Below are 23,408 nucleotides of genomic sequence, written 5' to 3' on the forward strand. Positions count from 1 at the left end.
CATATATTTTTACATTTATTCTTCCAGTTTAATGAAATATTACAAAGTTCATACTTTACATCGATTAAAGACTGAAATTAAAACTTTTTGAGCATATTAAATAGAAACTTAGATTATAAATTGGGAGTAAGTAAATCCAACTTTTTATTGAAAGTTTTAACAAAAGTGGAAAAATGCAAACTCAAAAGTTAATCACAAAAAAACAAATTTGTTTGAAAAATATTAAATTTTATGAAGAAAAATCTTACTGCGATGAATAAATAGATTGCTATCTAGTGATGCAAAGACAATCTAGTCTGATGAACTGTATTCCTCCGGTGTGCTTAAAAAAAAAAAAAAGTGATTTAATTATTGAAATTAAAAATTTCGAATATTTTAAAAAAATATAAATTACAGTATTATTAAAGAAAAAAAAGTATACCCTTTTCTAAATAACGTTGATAGGCCCCTTTTTCGGAGCGTGTATTTTCTCGGAATATAGAGGCGTTACTGCTTAATTGAGTGGCACCAAACCTCTTAGCCAATTTTTTAACCTCATAATAATTTTCGTAGGTAAGATAGTGCTCCATGAGGGAGAATTCACACAGATTTATCAGTCTTCTTAATTCATATTTCGAAGCAGCTTTTAGCAGATTTTCTGCATGATCATCCAAGTCCTCAACTTTCCGAGTGTACATAAATTCTAAAACTCTTTTAAATATCTCTGGCTTTATGCCCGTAAGAGCTACTTGGTTATCATTGCCATCAGACATGTGTTGATGATAATCAACCATTTCATATAATTTAGGACACCGTGCTCTCAATACTCTTTTATGGACTGGAAATGCAACACCCTGCACATAAATCATAACATCACGGTCATCTTGAACTTTATATAACTCCGAGAAATCATCTGATAAACTGGGATCTAGATAATAGGTATAATACATTCCCTCGTCAGGAAATATAGGATCATCATCCAAGTAAGTTATGAGTTCGATGTGCAGTGTCATGGTATCATTTGGAAGTAGTTTATCTATTGTGTTCGGTGAGCCAGATAAACAGCATTGACGTACTCTAGGAAAATAAAATTTCGGAGAATCATAAAATTTCCGGTTCTTTCGTCCAAGAAAAAACTTATTTTTGTCGGCATCGATCAGGTAAAAATTACAGGTGACATGATTCTGAGGTTCGAATTTTTTAACAGCGTCGAATTCTATCTTTAATCCACCCCACAATTGATTATTTAAAAAATTCAATGTGACGTACCAGTCAACGACATGACCTTGAACTTCTGTAGAAAAGTAGTGAGTTTTATGAACAGGAAAATATGTAAATTTGATCTCGTCCTCATCTACTTTTGCGAATATTTCACTCATATTTTCAAGTACCCATGCATGACATGATTTATGAACGTCTCGTTCTATTTTTTGTAGTGGCATTTTAAAACTCGACACTTTTTAAATTAACAAAACTTTTCCTTAATTATTTTTTTCAAAGAAACACGTGGTAGAAGAGCTAGATATTTAGTTTTACTGCGAATCAACGATAAGGTGGCAGCAACAAGAAGAACTTTGAATGGCAGAAGCTTGAATTTAACTTGTGGTTAAGGTGGCTGTCGAGGGCAGTAGGGTGAATTTAAACTAAATCTTGGCGCCACTTTTAAATTTGAAAACTTGCCTCTGTGTGTCGGTAAATTATCTATGTACGTCATCAGCTGATCAGCCGCCATCACCAGCACAATCATCAGCTGGTGGGTTCTAGTTATCTATCAAAATCTATATATAAAAAAAAAACTTTCACCTGACACATGTCCTCTGTACTGGTTCTGTAATAAAATAAAATAAGTTAATTCAAAAAATATTAAAATGGTAGACGCTTCAACTCGGAAAACTCTGAGTGATATTCCATTACTAAAAACGAAAGCTGGTCCCCGTGATAAAGAGTTATGGGTGCAGAGACTTAAAGAAGAATACACGACTTTAATTCAGGTATTTAAATATTTAAAATAACTATTTACCATATGGTTAATTGATGATTTTTTTACAGTATGTACAAAATAATAAAGCTGCTGACAATGATTGGTTTAGATTAGAGTCAAATAAAGAAGGTACCAGGTGGTTTGGCAAGTGCTGGCATATTCATAATTTACTCAAATATGAATTCGACATTGAATTTGATGTAAGTAATATAGGATTTGTATTTTTTTTTATGATCCTGAAGTTAGCAGACAATTAAAAACTTTTAGATTTTTTTTAAACAATTAAATTTGAAGAAAAAAAAAAACTAAAAATATGCACATGTAGAAAATTTGAAAAACTATAAGTGCAATTTTTTGAAATATTTTTTTTTTTTTAATTTCTTGCTTAAAAAAAATCCAAAAATTATTAGACGTCGGCCAAATTCAATGATCCTGGAGTTAGCAGACAATTAGTAATTTTCGGATTTTTTTTTTTTACCAAATCAATTACAAAAAAACAAAAACTAAAAATATGCACATGTAGAAAATTTTAAAAACTAAAGGTGCAATTTTTTAAAATATTTTTTTTTTCGGCTTATCGTCTAAAAAAAAATCCAAAAATTATTAGACGTCTGCTAACTTCAGTATCATCAAATTCGGTATCATCTTTTTTTTCTATTCATTAATTTATTTGTTATATATTTTTATATAGATACCAATAACTTATCCAACCACTGCTCCAGAATTAGCACTACCGGAGTTAGATGGCAAAACTGCTAAGATGTATCGCGGTGGTAAAATTTGTCTGAGTGATCATTTCAAACCCTTGTGGGCTAGAAATGTTCCCAAGTTTGGTATCGCTCATGCTATGGCTCTAGGTGTAAGTTTTTTTTTTTTTATTAGTTCCTTTAATTATTTTACGATTAATGAGCGTCAATGTAGCAGGCATCAGATAAATTTAAAATTATAAATAAATAGAGTAAATAATTTAAAAAATGCACTTACTAATTTTTTAATTTTTTAAATGTCCATTTTTTCTAAATATTATTTTTTTAATTAATTACTCTAATTATTTATAATTTAAAATTTGTCTGATGTCTGCTACACTCACACTCATTCCGATTAATTTATTGATTTAAAAAAAAAAATCATTCCCGCTCATTTTATCCCAGAAATTACATCTCGGACAAAAAAATATCAGTGAAAAAATATATCTATGAGCAAGACAGCGATGCAATTAATAATTTATTTATATGGAAATATTTTTACTGATATATTTTCACTGAGATGTAAAGAGAAGTCACCAAAAATAAAATAAATAACAATTACTAATAAAATAAAAATATTTCCAGCTCGGACCCTGGTTAGCTGTCGAAGTTCCAGATCTAATAGAAAAAGGAATAGTAAAACATAAAGAACAGAGTGAATGAAATTAGCTAAATAAAATATTTATCATTCCTTATTTTAAAATCAATCAGTCTGCAAAGAACTTTATAAATTTTTTTTAATAAATAATTATTGATATTTAAATAAATTTTATTGTACATTAAAAAAAAACCTATTTGTCATCGTCACCGAGTTTTATTTTAGTAGTTCCTCTGACAATTTCATCTAATTTGTACAAGTCCTTGAGAGAAACCTCACCCGTGCCCCGGTCCAGAGGTTTCGGCTGCGAGGGATCCGGCTTCCATCCCAGCATATAAATTATTTGAAAGGTCGCTGGCACATATCTGCTACCGTCTTCTTTTAATTTTCCATACAACTCTTCATAGATAGCCGCAGCTGCTACCAAAGTGTCTCTTTTCAGATGCAACGTGCGATTCCTGGCGGCATTACTCTCTCCCATGCCTAAAGTATCATCAAAATCAAATCATTTAAATATATAAAGCCTCTGAAGGAGGATAAGTAATAAGTAAATACAATAATTGGTGACCTTTTAGGTCAGTCATCAGCTCAAACATCGAGGGAAAGCCAATAACCATTTCGTCAGTATCAATAGTCAGCATCGTGAACCCAGCCCGTGTCATCAAACTTCCAATGTCACGTATTTGAGTGAATGGAGATATATGAGGTGATATTCCACCTTGTCTTTCAAGTTCTGCTAATTGTAATGAACTTCTACATTAACAATTTAAATATTTAAGACCCAGGTCAAGATAAAAAATTAAAATTCATTCATTTATTTAATTAATTATTGATACCTCAATTCGTAGAGTGTGTCACCGCCAAAAATAGCGGCTAGAAAAACTCCATCATTCTTCAGGGTCCTGATAATTCTACTGAAGCATCCAGGAAGGTCATTAACCCAGTGCAGATTCAAACAACTGACAATCAAATCCACACTGTTGGGATCCAGCTCGAAATTCTCCTCGTCCATAACTTTCTTCTGGACTTTGATGTCCTCTGTTATGACAACTTGCTCCAAATAATCTGGACACATGTCTGCTAGGATTAAATTCTTGACATTGTCTTGGGATATATGTTTGCTCAAATTACCCCGCCCGCATCCTAGTTCAAGGACATTTTCAAACTCGCGTTTTATATCAAATATTCTGTCAGCGAGTCTGTAACCTATTTCATCTTTGATGTAATCATACAATTTCACATCTGGTGCTCTAGCAGATCGTTGCTTTTGTAATAATTTTGCTTGTCTATCGAACACATTCATTACACTGTTTATTGGTAAATTATTATTTACATTTGTTGTATTTAAATTTCTTTTTATATTTTTAACAAAAACTCTTTTTTTCAACAACTTTATCATTTTTAAATATTTTTAATTGCCGCTTTAATTAATTAACTATCAACTTTTTTATTTTAAATTTAAATGAATATTTTTTACCGCCAATAATTAATTAATTTATTAAATAATTATAATATTCGAATATTTATTTTGCGCGCCATTTATAAATACAAAAATTTACTTAACAATTTAATGATTTTTATTTATTTATTATTATTATTATTATTATTATTATCAAACTCCATTAAAAAAAATTTACAAAACAAGCACGTGCTGACCTCTTTGCTCATTTTTTCAACTATTGAATAATAATAATAACAACAGTACGTGCTCAAGATCATGAACATAAGACATGACCGCGTATCATTTTATCTTAACTTTTTTTTTTAGTCTGTAATGTAACCAAGTGCCGGCATATTTACTTTTGAATATTTAAATATTTTTTTAATTAGATTACCGCTAGAATATAATTTAATTTTCATTTTTAAATTAATTATCAACTGATTAGTCATCAAGATCAACTTGACAATTGATTACAATAATAAATAATGGGCCAGGCAGTTACAAGAACTGATTTTGAATGGGTTTACACTGAGGAACCTCATGCAAGTCGTCGTAAATTAATACTAGGTAAGTAGATAATTAAATATATGACGTTTATTAATTTAAAAAATTAATTTAGCTGATGTAATTTATTTTTTTGATTAATTAAATATTTGAATTACAGAAAAGTATCCCCAGATAAAAAATTTATTTGGATACGATCCGAATTTCAAATGGGTTGTGACATTTATGGTGATGATTCAGTTTGCATCCATGTTTATTGTCAAAGATTTGAATTACCCGATGCTATTTCTGCTGGCTTATTGTTTCGGTGGAGTTATCAATCATTCTCTTATGCTAGGTGAGTCATAGATTATTTCTTAATCGCAGTACGTGATTACTACTAATTAACGAACAATTGATAACATTGTACTTCACTATCTGTTTAATTTATTCAGCTATCCACGAAATAGCTCATAATCTTGCCTTCGGACATTCAAGGCCCATGGCCAATAGATTGTTTGGATTTTTTGCTAATTTGCCAATAGGATTGCCGATATCTATAAGTTTTAAAAAGTACCATTTGGAACACCATCGTGTAAGTATTTTATTTAATCAATCAGCTTGACAAGTGATCAACCAAGTGATCAATCAAGTGTTTAAATAATTTTCTTATTTATTTTATAACAGTACCAAGGTGACGAGTATCTTGACACAGACTTGCCAACTCTGCTGGAAGCTAAACTATTTTGTACGACGTTCGGCAAATTTTGCTGGGTTTTATTACAGCCATTTTTCTATTCATTCAGACCATTGATAACTTATCCAAAGCCTCCAACATATTGGGAGTATGTTAATTTAGTTATACAATTAATTTTTGATGCTATAGTTTGGTATTTCTTGGGTAAATATGAATATATATTTTATTTTAAAAAGTAAAGGCTCTAGTTATTGGCATTTGGCACTAAAAAAAAATTTATGGCGTTTCTGCTCCAAAAAAAATGACACCGGGCAGTCAGAGAAGAGGAAAAGTTCACGGTTGCCGTGGTGCCGCTAAATGACCGCGAATTCTTGAAGAACTCGACTTTCTTAAAGAATAAAATTTTTTGATGTCGAGAAAAATTTGATTTTTTCAAAAAAGTAAAATTTCATAGATTTTATTATCTTTATTTTTTTTTATTTTTTTCCGGAAACATTTGAAGAGGAAAATTTTGAAAAGAAAAAAAAACGTCTGAATTAGTCCATTTTTGAAGAAGTGACATCTATTTGGAAAAAAGTCATTTCGTTGAGTGACAAGAACTCGCAGTCATTTGGTGGCTCGGAAACCGTAGACTTCTTTTCTCTGACTGCCCGGAGTCATTTTTTTGAAGCAGAAACATCATAAATTTTTTTTTTTAAATAAAATGTCAATAATTGGGTCTTTTATCTCCAGACAATGACATAGATTCCATGAAAAAATAATAATTTCAGGTGGAAAAGTATTAGTATATTTAATACTGGGCGGAGTGATGGCAATGGGACTACATCCGGTTGCCGGTCACTTCATTTCAGAACATTACATGTACAAAAAAGGATACGAAACATACAGTTACTACGGCCCGCTAAATCTCATAACATTCAACGTCGGGTATCACAATGAGCACCACGACTTTCCCGCCGTTCCCGGGTCCCGGTTGCCGGAAGTCAAAAGAATTGCCGCGGAGTTCTACGATGAGTTGCCGCACCACAACTCCTGGTCCGCTGTGATCTATGACTTCATAATGGACCCGGACATCGGACCCTACGCGCGAATAAAACGCAAGCACAGAGGCTTGAAATCATGAATAACCAATTAATAACTGATAGATGAATTTTATAATATATACATATTTATTATATATATTTTTACGAGGTAATTTTACAAGTTATTGATACAATTATTGCGATGACACTGATAAAATTAAGTATTTTAAATTGTCATAGAGTTTTAAACGGACAGACTCAAAGTAACAGAACTCCTAGACGTCTATTCCAATTTATACAATTAAATTTATTAATATTTACAATACCGTTTTATATATTTATCTTTTGAGTGGCTGTAAGCACAATGGGTTCTTTACAAACTTAAATTATTATCATCGTCTCCTGATTAAAGCTGGTAATTAAAACGTTCCATGTCTTCGTCAATACATTTCAATTTTCTAGTCCGTTGATTTATCTTGCGTTAAATTCCACACTTTGCCATAAAAGTTAACAACTTTTCTCTGTATTAAAAATCATAAACAAACTTAAGTATTATTACGTAATAAAATAATCAAACCAACAATAAATTAAAATTCAATTTTTAAAAATTTAAATTTATCAATTTTGTTCTTGTAATTTGTTTTTTAAAAAACTATAATTCAATACTCGTATTTTTAAAATATCACTTTTATTTTACAGAGTATTATTTTATTTTTCATAAATAATTAATTAATCGCTTGCTCTATTTATTATTAAGACCGTAAACTTAATGTCTGTTGATTTGTAAAAATAATAATTAAGTAATAAATATTGTGCATTATTTTCTTGAATAAAATATTCTAAAAAACTTTATTTATATAATTTTACAGTCACTATTTTTTTTTTTTTATGTAAATTTTATTTATAAAATTTTTCGTTCTTTTAAATTTCGAACCTTCGTTAATTACTCGGTATTTAAATAATTACATGACTCGTCACTCTGAATTACGCAGTTATTACTCTATATACTTTTTAAAGTTCTATAAATATAAAATAATTAGCTATAAAAATTATATCTTTTATACATTTAAATATTTCAACTTTCACACATACATTTAGTCTTTCGAGGGAATTCAGTTTTTTTCGACGCTCGTTTCTCGTTGCTTTTATTCGGCTGTAAATAAATAAAGGATTTAAATTACTAATTAAAATCCTTAGAATATATAATTAAATTTATTTACCCTGGCCCATTCTCTTTGAAGCTCCGCAATCATATTGGGAGTCAGTAAACCCTGAGCTAAAAGTCTTTCTGTCAATTTTCCTCGGCCGTAATTTTGTACATAAGCTTCTGCAATAAATATTTTTAATTATTCAACACTATTTTGTATTTAAATAATTTAACTAAATAGATAATTATATAAAACCTTTAGAATATCGTTGATTTTTATTTGCAGATTGCAAATTATCTTCATTTGTTCCTAAAGTTTCGCTAGAACCTGATACCAAAAATTCATTTTTATTTTTAATTTTAATTTAAAAAATTTTCGTCATACTGATAATTAAATTTTCAAATTTTACCTGCTTCAGATTTAGTCAATAATTTATTCAACTGAATGATACCGTCTTGAATAATTAAATCTAATTCTCTTTGAACTTCGCGGACTTCATTTGTATCCGGAAATAGATCCATGAATCGATAACTAAATAAATATATGAATTAATTAAAATACTGAGGTATTTTAATTTATAAAAAATATAACATATATTCATATATTAATTAAGTACCTGAGCCAAAGATATAAATCGAGTACATCGAAGACTCCCTCAAGATGAACTAAATCAAGGATAGTCTTGGGTGTTTTCACAGGCCATGAAATTTGCTGACACAGCCACGATGCAGTTATGGGCTCATTTTTGCTGTACTGCCGTGCAAACTGCAATTTAATTGTTTATTATTATTATCGTTTAATTTATTGATTTATTTTTTTCACTTACGTTGAGAAACATTGAACACAAAAAGGTTAATTTTCTATTTATCGGAGCGCAACAAAATACGTAACGCGCTCTGAGTGGTAGCGGGACATGTTGGATTTTGTCTGCCAGAAATTTAAAGTCTTCGAGGTTGCACATGAAATAAAGAGCGTCATCGACTGTACTCAAGGATATGAAAATATCCTGGAAAAAAAATTTTAAATATTTAAAAATTCCCGCCCAAAGTGCGCAATTATAATTCAACGCTGGTTATTGAGAAAATTAGTAATTAATTTTACCATGAGACTTGACAGAGTCGATTTCGGCAAATGATATGCATACAACTCGATCTGATCAGCAGTAGGATGCAATCCAGCTTTTGTTATTGGCTCTGGTGTCTGGGTCAATAAATTTTTTAACCTCGGAAGATCTTCAGGTTTAAATGTTGTCACGAAACCCTGAATATTTAAAGCAACTCATTAATGAACTGCATGGAAATAATTTTTATAAAACATATATATTTAAAAAAAAATTAATACGGTTTCCCAATGGCTTCCATGACGACCAGCGCGACCGGCGATTTGTAGAGCAGCAGAAACTGATATTAAATCTATTTCTTTTTCTCCATCGTCGTTTATCGTCGGCTTTATCAATGAATAAAATATCACTCTTCTGATATTTCTGTAGTAAAAAATTTAATTAAAAGTTTATCAGCTAAATTAATATTTTTAAAAATACGCACAAGTTTAATCCCATGCCTATCGCGTCGGTCGCAACCATGACTTTACACGGGTGATTTGGATCATTGAATTTAGCAGCCTGGCCCAGTTTAGTATTGGGCGGAAGCCCTCCGTAAATGACAGCTACTTCAATTCCCAGGAGCTCGAGTTCTCTGGACAATGTGTAAATGTCAGCTTTGCTAAAGCAAACTATGCAGTCTCCCGGCTGGATGTTATTCAGCGTCGACACTGCGGTATCCTCGATCTTTAATTCAGTGAGACGTCTGTACGTCATCACTTCAACCTCTTCTCCCATCGTCAGGCAAATTTTTCTAACCTGTCGCGATAAAGTATCGAGTGTTATAAATTTTCTTAAATATTTTAATCAGTAAAAAATTAAATACCAAATCAATAGCTCCCGCTTCACCGCACAGGTGAACTTCATCAGCAGGAATTCCCAGCAATGCTCTAGTCCAGGCCCAACCTCTGCCAGTGTCTTTCAGGAGTTGGATTTCGTCGATGACCGCAACTTGGCCTATTTTTTAAAAATAATTATTTGAATATTATTAGTCATCATTACTGTTGTTGCTGTCATTAAAAACTTACATGGAATATTTATTCGAGCCATTTCAACAGTACATGCAATATGTTCAGCTTGATTATTTTCGTTTATCCCAAATAATCTTTCTTCTCCAGTAACTAAATCACACGGCGTTCCCTGGACGCAAACAACAACAAAATTATTTATTGTAAAAAAAAAGTGTTTAAAGATAATAAAAAATATAATAAATACCAGGCTGTTTATTTTGTTATAAACTTCAGTAGCTAAAAGCTTGAGTGGGCCGCAGTAAACTCCACTTTTCGCGGTTCTGAAGCGCTCGAGAGCTTGATAAGTTTTCCCACTGTTTGTTGGTCCAGCGTGAAATATTATTTTTCTTTTCTTTACTCTCGCGAGCGGATACCTGAACAATTAAAATTTAAAATATGCACAGTAAAAAACGAATCGTCAAAATGTAAAAAAAAACATGATACTGAAGTTAGCAGACGTCTAATAATTTTTGGATCTTTTTTTAGACGATAAATCAGAAGAAAAAAAATATTTGAAAAAATTGCACCTGTAGTTTTTTAAATTTTCTACATGTGCATATTTTTAGTTTTTTTTTTTTACAATTGATTTGTTGAAATACGAAAATTCAAAAATTTTCAAATGTCTGCTAACTTCAGGATCATAAAAAAACGTGTGTTAAAATTCTGAGTGTTGAATTTTTAACACTTTTGTGTGTCAATTTAACATACAGTATTTATCTTGTTTGAACTGTCGCAATCGATTGATTTCTTAACACACAGAAATGTCATTTTATTCGAAAGTAACACTTTTTATATGTTACTATCAAATCAACACACAAAATATGTTAAAAATAATCACGACCATCACAAAAGAATTCTTGGAAAATTTTTATTTTTAACTTATGCGTGTGTAACTTTCTTTTAACACTTAAAACATGTTGAAGTAACATATAAATAAGTGTAAAACGTTCATTTTACACACGGATGTGTTGAGTTTGACAAATCCTTTTTTACTGTGTGTAAGTATTATTATAATTATAATAATTATTTATGATCCTAAAATTAACAGACATTTAAAAATTTTTGGATTATTTTTTTCAACAATTAAATTTAAAAAAAAAAATCCACATGTAGAAAATTTAACAAACTATGAGTGCAATTTTTTTAAATATTTTTTTTTTATAATTTATCGTTTAAAAAAAATCCAAAAATTATTAGACGTCGGCTGACTTCAGTCTAATTATTTTTATTTTTAATTTACCAATTGGCTGGATTTCTCAAGTCACTGATTTGTTTCAACTCATCCATGCAATCAAGATGTGGGAACATTTCTTTGGCATGGCGAATAAAGTAGGGAAAAATGTCAGTGACATGTCCAGCTCCTTGGAGAATGTCACTGATGATGACATACAAGTCTACCGGAAGAGTTTCTGGGTTGTCACAGTAAACTCTGAAACTGTTTAGGGCGAGACGTTGCAAATTCTCTGGAAAAAAATGCTCAGTAAGAACCAGTTATTCAAATCCGATGAATAAAATTTATTATTGTGAATATTAATAACCTGTCAGTCCGTAGTCTTTGGCCAGACTTCGGACGTCTCTTTGCTGATGAAATGTCGCGAGGACTTTTTGGACATCGGCTCTGTTTAGTTTGCTGGTTATTTCAGCCCCGAGGTTCTTGTTCTCCAGGTCAGGCAGCACTGGAACCGGGTGGAACAACGAGTTGATCACATCGCTCGACTCCTCGGGTTTCTTCTCGACACCGGAGTCGCTCTTACTCCCTCTTTTTTTTCCTCTGCGAGACGAGTCGTCGGCAAGACTCTTTTTACTTCTGTACAGCTCATTAACTAAAGGATTCAATGATCTATTCAAGTAAATATACGTGATTAAATGTATGTATTTATATAAATATATATTGATAAACATTGCGTCATAAATTAATTTAATTTCTGTACCTTGACAGCAACTTTGGTTTGATATATGAGTTTTGAGAAATTAAATTTCCTAGTAAATTTTTCACTGAAAACATTTTATTTCCTTGACATTATTTCGTGGAAAGTATAATTGGATTCTGAGAGTCCTTACTGATTGTTTGACACTAATGATCAACAATTGTTAATTTTAAATGTGTGGTGAAATAACATCAACCTGAATTGGTTATGTCGTAGGATATGCACGTGTGAAAGCGGGAGCTAAGACAACCAGAGGACAGGAATTTAAAGCTGATGATTGGTTCCCGCTCCGCGAATAAAATCTTCAAGACTGATGATTAATTCATTTGCTATTTGGCAGCTGCTTCATGAAAACTCTCGAAATTTCTTTGCACATGCGCACAAATGACATTACGTTCAATTACAAACATATTTATAAAGTACAGAGTAGAGAAATTTGAAGCTGAGTTTTAGCCAATTTTGACAACTCAACTGTCATCATCAGTAAAAAATAATTAAATCCTGTAATTGTAAGTGTAATTTATCATCAGTAGCCAATCATCTGATGATTATTTATTTAAATTATTTACTGCTTTTAAAATTTAAAAACCAAAACATCGGCTTAGGTTATGTTTTATTTTTTCAAATTTTGTACCAAGTACAGAAAAAGTAATTAGTTGATAATTTTAGGAAACAAGAGAAATGGATTCGAAAAATAATGACATGGACACATCAGGATCGTTGAATGACGAGGAAATAAAAACAGCAGGACAGCCATTGTCAGATTTCCTGCTTCAACTGGAGGACTACACACCCACTGTAAGTCATGCTCTCCTAATAACTTATTTAAAATAATTATTTTATATCGTTTGACAAAATTTGTTTTACACAAGATCATTATATAATTATTATTTTACTCTATTTATTAATGTCACTCAATATAGCAGTCTATTTTTTTTTTTTTTATTATAATTTTTTATTTTATTTCATAGATTCCTGATGCTGTGAGCGAGCACTATCTGCGGACAGCAGGTTTTAACACAGCTGATCCAAGAATGTGAGCATAAATTTTATTTAAATAATTTTAATGGTAAAAATGCTTTCAGACATCAGACAAATTTAAAATAATTAATAGAGTAAATAATTTTAAAAATGCGCATTTGAAAAATTTGAAAATAATAAGTGCATTTTTTCGAAATATTATTTTTTAAATTATTTACTCTATTTATTTATAATTTTTAATTTATCTGATGTTTGCTACATTCACACTCGTTTAATTTACATGAGTGTAAATATGGCAGACATACGACAATTTTTTAATTTCATATAAAAAAATTAAAGAATTAAAATTTAAAAAAAATGCATGTACCCAAGTAGCACAGAGACAACTTTAAGATGTCTTTTAAAAGGATAAGACAAATTTTTTTTTGTCCCAAAGTCACCTTTTTTTGTATAAATACGACATGCAAACGTTGGTTCCGAAGACTCATTTAGATGACTTATTTACCACTATTTGTAATTTACTTTTTGTCGTCACTTGTGTCAAGTCTTTTGAGTAGACGTTTTTTCGGCGATATAAATTTCTGATCGTTGTCAACATATTGGTTCCTTATTGATGTCAAAAAGTTGCCTAAAAACTGATATCTTATAGATGTCCCAAAGGCAAAGTGCTCCTTGGGTACTTAATTTTAAATTGTCTCAACATGCATTTTTAAAATTTTTATTTTATAAACATTTTAATTTATGATTTAAAAATTGTCAGATGACTGCTAACTTTACTATGATTTAATTTAATCCATAATAATAATAATAATAAGTAACTAATATATAATAAATTTTTTTAGTGTTCGATTGATATCATTAGCTGCCCAAAAATTTATTTCTGAAATAGCAAATGACGCTCTCCAGCATTGTAAAACACGTGGAGCAAATCAAAATACTAAATCAAAAGGCAAAGATCGTCGTTACACTCTAACAATGGAGGATTTGATACCCGCAGTAGCTGAATATGGAATAGTTGTTAAGAAACCCCATTATTTTGTTTAAATATTACAATTAGTTTAATAAATAATAATTATCTTCATTTAAACTATTTTACCCTTAATTATAAATTTAAATTACCGCTCATTCACTCAAGCGTTTTCAAAAATTTATTGTCATAAATTTGACTTTGTTTTTTACAAACACCTGCTATTCAATTCAAAAAACTCGCGGGTTTTTTTTATTATGAGTTACAAGTAAAATGCCAATTTCAGTGTAAATTTAGCAGACATACGAAAATTTTTTAATTACATAAAAAAAATAAATAATTAAAATGATAAAATTAAAAAAAATGCATGTATTTCATTTTGAATTTCTAAACATGCATTTTTTTATGATCCAGAAGTTAGCCGACGTCTAATAATTTTTGGACTTTTTTTTAAACGATAAATTATAAAAAAAAAAATATTTGAAAAAATTGCACCTGTAGATTTTTAAATTTCCTACATGTGCATATCTTTAGTTTTTGTTTTTTTTTTCTATTTTATTTGTTGAAAAAAAATCCGAAAATTACTAATTGCCTGCTAACTTCAGAATCATGATTCTAAAGTTAGCAGACAATTACAAATATTCGGATTTTTTTTTTTAATAAATCAATTACAAAAAAAAAAAAACTAAAAATATGCACATACAGAAAATTCAAAAAACTACAGGTGCAATTTTTTCAAATATTTTTTTTTTATAATTTACCATTAAGAAAAAAAATAAAAAAATTATTAGACGTCAGCTAACTTCAGTATCATTCAGGATCATATTTTTTTATTTTTATTTTATAAGCATTTAAATTTATTATTTAAAAAGTTTTTAAAATTGTCAGATGCCCGCTAACTTTACATGAATTTGAATATAGCAGACATCAGGGGACAACTGATGCTGATCTGGTGCTATGGAGGGAAGAGGTACCCTCACGATCCCAAAGTTAGCAGACAATTAAAAATTTTCGGATTGTTTTTCCAACAAATCACTTACGAAAAAAAAAAAAACTAAAAATATGCACTTGTAAAAAAATTAAAAAACTGCAAGTGCAATTTTTTCAAATTTTGATTTTTTAATAATTTACCGCCTAAAAAAAATCAAAAAATTATTAGACGTCGGCTAACTTTAGAATCATGGTACCCTCACCCTCCATAGTAAAAAATGAATATAGTGACAATTCCTAGGGATTTTAATAATAAAATAGCGCCACCACTTGTTGGTAACTTTAAAATCACACAACCACAAATAATTCGCATGCGTTTCATCTTTTAAAAAAAAAATCATCGGCCATATTGGTGTGTTGTATTGTTCGCTCAGTAATTTCTCAAGTTAAATAAGGTATTTTTAAACTAAATTACAGTAATGTTTTATGGTGATGGGTAATTTAATAAAATAATAATTAATACTGAATTAAAATACAAGCCATCAATATATCCCTTGGATTAATATTAAATGACAAACGCGTATGCTAAATGTTTGGTTAATATCGTAAGTTCTTGGTCAGTGAGAGCTACTCAAAGTCCCGTTAAAAAAACGTGTGATCAGTCGTCAATTGTAACAATAGTTACATTGTTATATATTTTTTATCTGACAATAATAATTGTCATTCATTTGTTTTTTTATTTCCACTAACAATAATTACAATTATTTAAATAATTATTTCATTTGGATTTTGTCTACCGTCTGTTGGATTGGACACTATCCGCATTCCTTTATCTCGTTTTACATTCACATGAATAGTTCACATTTTGTCTATCTATCTAACTAACTAATTAATTATTATTGGTAGTTGTGTTAGTTTGTACTTGTATTAATTAGTGTACTTGTTCTCATTAGCCTTACGATTATTTTGAGTTTTAATATTTAAACCGCTGAAATAAATAAAAATAAAAGTGCAGCTCGAGTTTTATTTTTATTACTCATAAAAAAACATTTTTGCGTCAACGACTTTTATTACACCGAGTAATTGAACAAAAGTCTACATATTTTTATTTTTAATTATTTATATAAGAAGTCACATAATAAATTATCAGTTTTCAAATAACGTAATAATTTTTGTTTTTTAAAAAAAACTTAAAAATAAAATAATTTGTTTTTAAATAAATAAATTTATTTGAATTGTTGCAGCTAGTGCAGAATGACGGACTCGATGAAATTTGGTCCAGAGTGGTGAGTAATTAAATTTAAATTTAATTTAAATAAATTTTAAAAAGCTGACTCAGCAATCAAGACAATGTGTCATATTGCTGGACATTATTGCTGATAATTGGGAAATATAAATGAATGTTGTCAAGTGTAATGGTATATTTGTTTATGTAAATAATTAAATCGAATGGTTGCAGGTTGCGCAATCTGGCTGGAGACAGTTGTAATTCAGGAGCCAGTGGTGGAGGGACGGCAAACTTGATTACACCCCGGTATCAGTTGGCGGAGCATAGATACGGTAGGGAAGAGATGTTGGCGCTTTTTGACCGTAATTGCAAGCCGCCGGAGAGTATAGTTGGTTTGCAAATGCTTTATGTTGAAAAAACTCAGCTGCCACTTGCGTTCATACCTGAAACAGAGGATGAAACGGTAATATATTTTTTTAAATTTTAAATTTATTTTTTGTATTTACCTGAAGATCATGACGTTTTTCGCGCAACGAATTTTTTACTTTTCATTTCGTTTTTTTTATTTTGGTTTCGCGAAAAACGTTCCGGTTTTCAGGTAAATTTTTTTTGTTTACGTATCGTGTTGCAACCGCGTCAAGTACACGTGCTGACTTCCTATTCATAAAATCATAATCGTGTTGGATTTTACAGTGGAAAGTGTGTCGTAGATAGTTGTGATCTATAAATAATAAAATTTTACTCCTCTAGTGCCAGAGCTGTTAGCATCAGCAGTTTTATTTTAATTTTATTGATACACATGTGCTATTGTATAGTTATAAATGTACGTCGACGTGGTAGGCAATGACTTATTAAATGATCACTGTTGTTATTATTATTATTTTTCAGCGTTTACGAAACAGCGGATTGAGTAGCACTGGTGGACGTGGACGCGGCGGAAGCGTTGATCGTGGAGGGCGCATAAGAACCGGACGAGGAGGAATGTACTCGTCTCATTTTTCACGTGGTTTTGACGATTCCGGTGACGGCGGGAATAGAATCGACGCACAGTCATATCCAGGACGAAATCGAAATTTCGACAGGTCACAAAGTGAACGCGGTTGGTCAGAGCGCAACGGTAATATTGAATCTAACGACTGGAATGGCTCGACTAGTCCGCGGAAAGAACTCAGTCGCGGTACTAGCGGGAGTTCTCTGATGGAAAGTAATTGGAGACGACATCGAGGTACCGGTGATGAGGAAGAAGGTTGGAGATCTAACAACAGTCGCAGTGAAAAGTGGAGTAAGTTGGTTGATGAATATTCTCCCGACTGATGAAAGATAATTGGGGATAATTATACGAACTTGATGTGGGTTTTCTAGTAAGGGGCAGTTGGCGCGATGGGGGCGGCTCGGACAGAGATAGGCTGGATAGAGCCGATGCCGAAGGGGATGATAATCGTATCAGTGGACGATGGGAAACACGAGCAAGTCATAGATCCTCTCATGATTCGACTCATCATCATCATCCTCCTCCCTCTCGTACTTCTAGAACTTGGGAGTCTAATCATCACGACAACCATGACAATTTACCGGAATGGTAATTATTATTTAATTATACATCAGCCTTTAATATTTATAATTAATTTATTAATAAAATTAATTACCGAGTTGCCTTGAGCATTTTAATAAACTAAATTATTTATTTTATTCAGGGCGACAGAGAATCCGGCGGAGAGTGGGGGAAGTTTTGATGCCTCGGGTGCTTTTCACGGCGGCATGTTCTCTGACGACGATGATGAGGGTACTGCTGGTAATCACTCAAATCGTACTCGACGTATTTCCGAAGGCACCAACAGTACAAATATTAAATCCGGCAAACCGACGTCTTATAGCAATAATATGAATCAGAATGCTCATCGGCCAAAAATAAATAACGATTCTATTAACCACACGGCAGCCAGAGAAAGACCTAAATCTTTGCATCCGTTTGAGAATAAAGAAAATTCATCTGAACAAGGGCGTGCTGATCCATCGTCAAAACAATCTGTTACTTCGACTAGCAGTAATCCGCTGACGAAGTCTAATACCACGTCGTCGATTAATACAACGGCGAAAAAGGTATCGAACGTTGTTATCAATTCAACGAAGATAACTCCCGAATCGGAGAGAATCCAGCTTCCTCAACGCTCAAAGTCTTTCGTAGAGTTGCCGAGTAAAAATAACAATACCAATAGTAATAGCAGTGGCAGTATTCCTATTAATTCTCAGCAGACTAATCCAGTTTCTCGTGGTTCGATTCAAAAAAATGAGCTGCTGCAAACGAATCTCCAAAATACTTTGAAGAAGACTGCTGCTGCTACTCCAGTAACAACAGCAGCAGCTACTAACGCTGCTCCTCACCGACCTACTCTACCCCAGAAACTCGATGACGACTTGGATGGAAAAAACGACGCTGACATGCAGAGTTTCGTGGCGAAGCTCATGGCCGACGAGGAGAGCCATCGCGAGGAATCGAGTCATGTGCTTCCATCGGTGGTCAATCATGTACCGCCGTTAGCTAGTGCCGCATCACAAGAAAAATGGTTCTACCGAGACCCCCAGGGTGAGGTCCAGGGACCATTTATCGCTAGTGAAATGGCTGAATGGTGTAAAGCTGGTTATTTTACCCCAAATTTACTTGTCAGAAGAACATGCGACGACAGATACGCGACTCTTGGAGATCTCATGAAACTCTATGGTAGAGTGCCATTTACACCGGGTCCGCCTATCCCACCGTTAAAAATTACGGAACCGGTGTTACCGACTATACCGCCTCCAGTACCCACAGGATTACCTGGCAGTGCCTTACCCAAACCAGGAATAGAGGATCCACTATTATTACTTCAGTATCAACAATTACAAATGATCCAAAATCACCAATTGCTAATACGTCAGATGAAAAATTCAGCGATTGCAAAACTATCGCAGTCAGAAAATTGGTCTGGATTGACTCCTATGGAGCAAAATCAATTAGTTATGCAGTGCGTTATGCAAAATGCTGAGGTCAGAGATATATCATTAGCGGGTAATCCCTTTGTGAGTCCGCTTGCTGCCGCCCCACCACCCGCAACAAATCCTGTTATGCAGCTTTTTAATCAAATGCAACAGGCAAAGGTCCAGAGTGAAAACCATTTACCGCCTAATCCTCATCCAGTACCACCGGTGCTAAATCCAACACCAACTTTGGATCCTATTCAACAGCTTATACAACAAATGGGCGGTATTCAAAATCTACCAGGACCACCACAACCTAGTATTAATCCGTCGCCGATACAACAACAGCAGTCGGCTCCCGAGGAAGATCCTATTAAATCACTATTGCGTCAACTTCATATCAATGCCAATGGGCATTCACAATCCCATCAGATGGACTCTATCTGGCCACAGCCACCGCCACAAATCAACCCACAGTTCAATGCCCAAAGCTGGCTGGCACAGGTACGTCTATTATTATTATTATCATTATTATTTATTGAATAAAAGTGGACTTGAATATTTATCGTCAATAAAATTACAGGTTGGTCCATTACCTGCAATGCCTCCAGGCCAAATGCCTAATTCATTGTGGGACTTACATGCTAAGGAAATAAAGACTGAACAGCAGATATTAGTACGTATTTATTTATTTATTTAATATTTGAATTTGATGTGTAAGGGAAAGAAGAAAATAATTTATTCTTTTTATTTATTTATTTATTTATTTACTTATTTTATTTTATAGGAAGAGCAAAACATTAGAGTACAGGAGAGAAAAGAGGAACTTCGTAAGCAGGAAGAGCTGAAGAGACAAGCGGAAGATGCGAGCGCCAAAAGAAAACTCGAAGAAGAGCAAAATAAAAAATTGGAAGAAGCTCAGCGCAAAGAGGAAGAACGTAAACGAAAGGAAGAAGAAAAGAGACTGAAGATGGAGGAAAAACGTAAGCAGGAAGAAGAACAGAAAAAGAAAGAGGACAAAAAACGAAAGGAAGAAGAAAGAAAACGGGAAGAAAAGCGTAAGCAGGATGAGGAAAATAATAAAAAGAAGCAGGAAGAGGAAAGGAAGAAACGCGAGGAAGCTAAAAAACAGGAAGAAAAGTTGAGAAAAGAGGAGGAAAAACGGAAGAAAGTTGAGGAAGAGCAGAGACGTCTTGAGGAAGAGAGACTCAAGAGGGAAGAAGAAGTTCGTAAGAAAGCTGAAGCAGAGGAACAGGCACGACGTGCTGAGCAACGACGTCGGGAAGCTGAGGCTTTGAAGAAATTGCAGGAAAAGAGTAAAGCTCCGTGGGCACAAGCGCCGCACGCACCTCCACCAGCATCTCATGCTTCACTGGCTGAAATCCAGCGGCTGGAACGTGAGAAAAAAGCCGAAGAGTTGCGTCTCCAACAGCTCTTGCAGCAGCAGCTCGCTCAGCAGAAAGCCCTTGAAGCCGCCAAGGAAGCAGCAGTTGCCGCTGAATCATCCAAACGGTTACCTTTCAAGTGGGCTGAGAAAGCCGTTCCAACCACAAACCATCCGCAGGTCAAAAGCTTGGCACAGATCCAGCAGGAAGAGCAGGAGCGCATTGCCAAAGTGAAACTCCAGGAGAAGGAACGCAGCGAGAAAGCAAATCAAAAAGAAGCCGCCGTTGTCATGCAGAACGCCGGTATCTGGGGCAGTGCATCTCAGTCTCTCAACTGGACAAGTAACGTCAATTCAGCGAGTGACGCTTCGAAGTTTGGCAGCAAAGCTTGGACTGGAAGTGGCTTCTGGGATGAGCCGGTAGCTGTCAAACCCGCTGCACCTGTCAAACAACCCGCTAAAAATTCAGCTGTCAAAGCAACAAGTCAACAGCATCAACAACAGCAACAGCAGCAGCAGCAGATGCAGCAACAAGCTCAGCAGAATAACAAACCAACTAAAAATAAAGCCAAGAAAGAAGAAGAGACTGTAAAAAAACTCTTTGAGAACAACACTGCCAAGGCGGATGACTTTACTCAGTGGTGTAATCGTACACTATCCGGGCTTCAAGTATCCGTAGATGGTAATTATTATAATTATTATTTTTAATTAATGAACCAAAGATTGCATTGCATATTTTAAATTAAAATTTATGTTACAGTTCCTACGTTTGTTGGATTTTTACGAGACATCGAATCAGCTTACGAAGTTAAAGAGTATATTAAAATGTATTTGGGTGATAATAAACAATGTACAGAATTCGCAAAACAATTTTTGGAAAAACGCAGCAAGTGGCGATCATCACAACGACCACAAACAGAAGCTGATGATCTTTGTAAGCCAGCGCCTGCCATAAATCCAAATGCTCCAACTGAATTTCAAGAAGTCAAGGTAAATTATATTTTTTAAATTATTTTAAATTAAATTAAATATCTTGAGCAATTATTTGAAAATTTTTTTGTTATTTAACTTGTAGGGTAAATCAAAGAAACCAAAAAAGGGTAAAATGTTCAAAGTCGACAACAGGATTCTTGGATTCAGTGTAACCGCGGCTACCGATCGTATTAATGTTGGAGATCGTGATTACGGAGAGGGCGTTTGAATGTTTTTACTTTGCTCTTAAATGATATAAATAAATTAAACAAACAACTAATGAAACAAGACAAGACAAAAAAAATGAGTAATTTAAAAAAATATTATTTGTGAGGAGAGAGAGATACGGAATTCGCTTAATCAACAAATATAAATTTATTTGTTATTTATATATTTTTCATCATAAATAATCAGCAAGTGAATTCCGGAAATACTTTATTACAATTGTTGTGGATCTTGAGTAAGACATCTTGCGGACCGCAATTATTAATACAGTGCGTTTAGCAATAATATTTATATTTAAATATATAAATATAATTCTTACGTACGCGGACAATTGTTACGTGTTTTGAAAATTAGCAAGTACGATAAGTTTAATGAAATTTATGTAAATATAATTTAAGAGTAAGGATCTTGAACAATAATATTAATATTAATAATATGTATTTCTCACTGTTAATGAAAAGAAACGTTTCACAGTTTAAAATTATATTAAGTTTTTTTTTTTAACACAATTGCCTATTATATTTTTCCTCCGTGTACTGTTACAATTAAAAACAAGGATAACTCAAAAATTTAAGTAAGGTTTATTATTTTAAATTGTTCACACATTTAAACAAATATATAAATAAAAATACAAATATTTTGTAGCATTGTGCTTGACAGTGGACATCTTATTTCGGCAGGGACCCAACACATTATTAATTCGGTAATTTGATAAATACAAAACTTAAAATTCATTACTTATGTAGATTATTATTTATACCTTCAGTCTTATCCCATAGATGAACAGTTTTATTTTTTATTTTATATTCTGGCAGTTGAGTTTTTGCTATTCGGCAAAAAGTACTTATGCAGATTACATTTAAACAAACGTAATTTGAATTTTTTAAAATAATTTTTTATTGTAAAAATATATATAAGAATAAAAGTTGGTGAGTTAAACTATTAATACATAAATTTCATAAACGTAATAAATCTTTTATCAAAATTTTACGATTAAAAAAAAGGAAAAATAAATTTTTGCATCTTAAATTTAAAATATTATTTTTTTAATTTGTACTTTAATAGTTATTGAAAAAAAAAAGTCAAAAAATACTGCACACAATATTTTTATTTGAATACTAAAAAATAAAATATTATTTGTGTATGATTAAATGAATCTTGTTTTTATTTTTAAAGTAAAAAGTTGTGTTGGTAAGTAATGAAAAAAATAACAAAGATAATACAATAATTAATAAATGTAAATATTTTATTAATTTAATTCCCGCGAAAATTTAAATTTTAAGTTATACGATTCTAGCAAGAAATTTTAAGGTCAAAATATTTATCAAGTATCGGCATAAAATAAAGTCGTTAGTTTCATATTAAATTTAAATTAACAATTAATACTTGTTGATATCTAGTTAACGATTTCTTTAGCTGTGCTTACTGTGAAAATTATTCATCAACTGAATCATTTACTGTATCGAAAATTCTTTGAATAAGTGCTATTATTTTAACACAAAAGTTTTCGTACACTCTAACTAAGAAAAAAAGTTGATTAAACCAAGAGGAAAATTTCTTGGGAGAAAAAGGGAGAGAATACATAGAGAAAGGAAGAGTCGTCCTTACTAGACAACGACCATGGGAGTAGTTCG

General features: G+C 32.1%; 7 protein-coding genes across 10 annotated transcripts; 4 read left to right on the forward strand and 3 right to left on the reverse strand.

Annotated features, from left to right (window-relative positions):
- Window positions 1-2: 2 nt before the first annotated feature.
- Window positions 3-1,616, reverse strand: LOC130678481 (speckle-type POZ protein-like B). Its single transcript, XM_057485708.1, has 2 exons — window positions 422-1,616; window positions 3-322 (listed from the first exon to the last, which is right to left on the reverse strand). Exons 1-2 carry the CDS (start codon window positions 1,419-1,421, stop codon window positions 273-275), a joined length of 1,050 nt encoding a protein of 349 aa, XP_057341691.1. The 5' UTR covers window positions 1,422-1,616; the 3' UTR covers window positions 3-272.
- Window positions 1,617-1,709: 93 nt separating this feature from the next.
- Window positions 1,710-3,443, forward strand: LOC130678485 (ubiquitin-fold modifier-conjugating enzyme 1). The gene is made up of 4 exons (XM_057485712.1): window positions 1,710-1,970; window positions 2,029-2,160; window positions 2,652-2,819; window positions 3,292-3,443. Exons 1-4 carry the CDS (start codon window positions 1,848-1,850, stop codon window positions 3,367-3,369), a joined length of 501 nt encoding a protein of 166 aa, XP_057341695.1. The 5' UTR covers window positions 1,710-1,847; the 3' UTR covers window positions 3,370-3,443.
- On the reverse strand, window positions 3,426-4,888 carry LOC130678482 (arginine-hydroxylase NDUFAF5, mitochondrial). The gene is made up of 3 exons (XM_057485709.1): window positions 4,141-4,888; window positions 3,873-4,057; window positions 3,426-3,787 (listed from the first exon to the last, which is right to left on the reverse strand). Exons 1-3 carry the CDS (start codon window positions 4,701-4,703, stop codon window positions 3,498-3,500), a joined length of 1,038 nt encoding a protein of 345 aa, XP_057341692.1. The 5' UTR covers window positions 4,704-4,888; the 3' UTR covers window positions 3,426-3,497.
- A 114-nt stretch (window positions 4,889-5,002) lies between these two features.
- Window positions 5,003-7,544, forward strand: LOC130678484 (sphingolipid delta(4)-desaturase DES1). Its single transcript, XM_057485711.1, has 5 exons — window positions 5,003-5,312; window positions 5,410-5,586; window positions 5,684-5,823; window positions 5,916-6,129; window positions 6,696-7,544. The coding sequence occupies exons 1-5, from the start codon at window positions 5,231-5,233 to the stop codon at window positions 7,046-7,048; spliced, it is 966 nt and encodes a 321-aa protein (XP_057341694.1). The 5' UTR covers window positions 5,003-5,230; the 3' UTR covers window positions 7,049-7,544.
- LOC130678479 (ATP-dependent RNA helicase SUV3 homolog, mitochondrial) lies at window positions 7,072-12,393 on the reverse strand. 3 transcript variants are annotated; one of them, XM_057485704.1, is made up of 16 exons: window positions 12,136-12,393; window positions 11,743-12,044; window positions 11,445-11,667; window positions 10,410-10,578; window positions 10,223-10,334; window positions 10,021-10,151; window positions 9,640-9,953; window positions 9,437-9,578; window positions 9,197-9,355; window positions 8,922-9,101; window positions 8,712-8,860; window positions 8,505-8,626; window positions 8,351-8,422; window positions 8,168-8,274; window positions 8,040-8,100; window positions 7,072-7,468 (listed from the first exon to the last, which is right to left on the reverse strand). In XM_057485704.1, coding segments are annotated over exons 1-16 (2,319 nt in total). In that variant the 5' UTR covers window positions 12,210-12,393; the 3' UTR covers window positions 7,072-7,466. The 3 variants fall into 3 exon arrangements, with proteins under 3 accessions (XP_057341687.1, XP_057341688.1, XP_057341686.1); XM_057485705.1 differs by having other exon boundaries at window positions 7,072-7,966; XM_057485703.1 differs by having other exon boundaries at window positions 7,072-8,100.
- Window positions 12,394-12,482: 89 nt separating this feature from the next.
- On the forward strand, window positions 12,483-14,313 carry LOC130678486 (transcription initiation factor TFIID subunit 10-like). Its single transcript, XM_057485713.1, has 4 exons — window positions 12,483-12,641; window positions 12,802-12,930; window positions 13,104-13,168; window positions 13,956-14,313. The coding sequence occupies exons 2-4, from the start codon at window positions 12,814-12,816 to the stop codon at window positions 14,155-14,157; spliced, it is 384 nt and encodes a 127-aa protein (XP_057341696.1). The 5' UTR covers window positions 12,483-12,641; window positions 12,802-12,813; the 3' UTR covers window positions 14,158-14,313.
- A 1,004-nt stretch (window positions 14,314-15,317) lies between these two features.
- On the forward strand, window positions 15,318-22,595 carry LOC130678679 (GRB10-interacting GYF protein 2-like). Of its 2 annotated transcripts, none has more exons than XM_057486065.1 (10): window positions 15,318-15,465; window positions 16,255-16,296; window positions 16,470-16,701; window positions 17,127-17,520; window positions 17,601-17,817; window positions 17,933-19,697; window positions 19,777-19,869; window positions 19,981-21,259; window positions 21,338-21,567; window positions 21,653-22,594. In XM_057486065.1, the coding sequence occupies exons 2-10, from the start codon at window positions 16,265-16,267 to the stop codon at window positions 21,776-21,778; spliced, it is 4,368 nt and encodes a 1,455-aa protein (XP_057342048.1). In that variant the 5' UTR covers window positions 15,318-15,465; window positions 16,255-16,264; the 3' UTR covers window positions 21,779-22,594. The 2 variants fall into 2 exon arrangements, with proteins under 2 accessions (XP_057342048.1, XP_057342049.1); XM_057486066.1 differs by lacking the exon at window positions 15,318-15,465 and adding an exon at window positions 16,068-16,172 and having other exon boundaries at window positions 21,653-22,595.
- Window positions 22,596-23,408: the final 813 nt, after the last annotated feature.

This window comes from Microplitis mediator, chromosome 2, assembly GCF_029852145.1.
Source record: "Microplitis mediator isolate UGA2020A chromosome 2, iyMicMedi2.1, whole genome shotgun sequence".
Classification (NCBI taxonomy): domain Eukaryota; kingdom Metazoa; phylum Arthropoda; class Insecta; order Hymenoptera; family Braconidae; genus Microplitis; species Microplitis mediator.

Excerpts from the sequence above, each read along its gene's own strand:
- LOC130678479 (XM_057485703.1), bottom strand. The coding sequence starts at position 12,209 with ATGTTTTCAGTGAAAAATTTACTAGGAAATTTAATTTCTCAAAACTCA. Across the intron at positions 11,668-11,742 it reads CAAAGACTACGGACTGACAG|AGAATTTGCAACGTCTCGCC; the intron begins GTTATTAATATT and ends ATTTTTTTCCAG. Across the intron at positions 9,579-9,639 it reads ATAGGCATGGGATTAAACTT|AAATATCAGAAGAGTGATAT; the intron begins GTGCGTATTTTT and ends TTTTTACTACAG.
- LOC130678486 (XM_057485713.1), top strand. The coding sequence starts at position 12,814 with ATGGATTCGAAAAATAATGACATGGACACATCAGGATCGTTGAATGAC. Across the intron at positions 12,931-13,103 it reads TGGAGGACTACACACCCACT|ATTCCTGATGCTGTGAGCGA; the intron begins GTAAGTCATGCT and ends TTTATTTCATAG. Across the intron at positions 13,169-13,955 it reads AACACAGCTGATCCAAGAAT|TGTTCGATTGATATCATTAG; the intron begins GTGAGCATAAAT and ends AAATTTTTTTAG.
- LOC130678481 (XM_057485708.1), bottom strand. The coding sequence starts at position 1,421 with ATGCCACTACAAAAAATAGAACGAGACGTTCATAAATCATGTCATGCA. Across the intron at positions 323-421 it reads TCAACGTTATTTAGAAAAGG|CACACCGGAGGAATACAGTT; the intron begins GTATACTTTTTT and ends TTTTTTTTTAAG.
- LOC130678679 (XM_057486065.1), top strand. The coding sequence starts at position 16,265 with ATGACGGACTCGATGAAATTTGGTCCAGAGTG. Across the intron at positions 17,818-17,932 it reads CATGACAATTTACCGGAATG|GGCGACAGAGAATCCGGCGG; the intron begins GTAATTATTATT and ends TATTTTATTCAG. Across the intron at positions 19,870-19,980 it reads AGACTGAACAGCAGATATTA|GAAGAGCAAAACATTAGAGT; the intron begins GTACGTATTTAT and ends TTTATTTTATAG.
- LOC130678484 (XM_057485711.1), top strand. The coding sequence starts at position 5,231 with ATGGGCCAGGCAGTTACAAGAACTGATTTTGAATGGGTTTACACTGAG. Across the intron at positions 5,587-5,683 it reads CAATCATTCTCTTATGCTAG|CTATCCACGAAATAGCTCAT; the intron begins GTGAGTCATAGA and ends TAATTTATTCAG. Across the intron at positions 5,824-5,915 it reads ACCATTTGGAACACCATCGT|TACCAAGGTGACGAGTATCT; the intron begins GTAAGTATTTTA and ends ATTTTATAACAG.
- LOC130678485 (XM_057485712.1), top strand. The coding sequence starts at position 1,848 with ATGGTAGACGCTTCAACTCGGAAAACTCTGAGTGATATTCCATTACTA. Across the intron at positions 1,971-2,028 it reads AATACACGACTTTAATTCAG|TATGTACAAAATAATAAAGC; the intron begins GTATTTAAATAT and ends ATTTTTTTACAG. Across the intron at positions 2,161-2,651 it reads AATTCGACATTGAATTTGAT|ATACCAATAACTTATCCAAC; the intron begins GTAAGTAATATA and ends ATTTTTATATAG.
- LOC130678482 (XM_057485709.1), bottom strand. The coding sequence starts at position 4,703 with ATGATAAAGTTGTTGAAAAAAAGAGTTTTTGTTAAAAATATAAAAAGA. Across the intron at positions 4,058-4,140 it reads GACACACTCTACGAATTGAG|AAGTTCATTACAATTAGCAG; the intron begins GTATCAATAATT and ends TTGTTAATGTAG. Across the intron at positions 3,788-3,872 it reads GCTGATGACTGACCTAAAAG|GCATGGGAGAGAGTAATGCC; the intron begins GTCACCAATTAT and ends ATGATACTTTAG.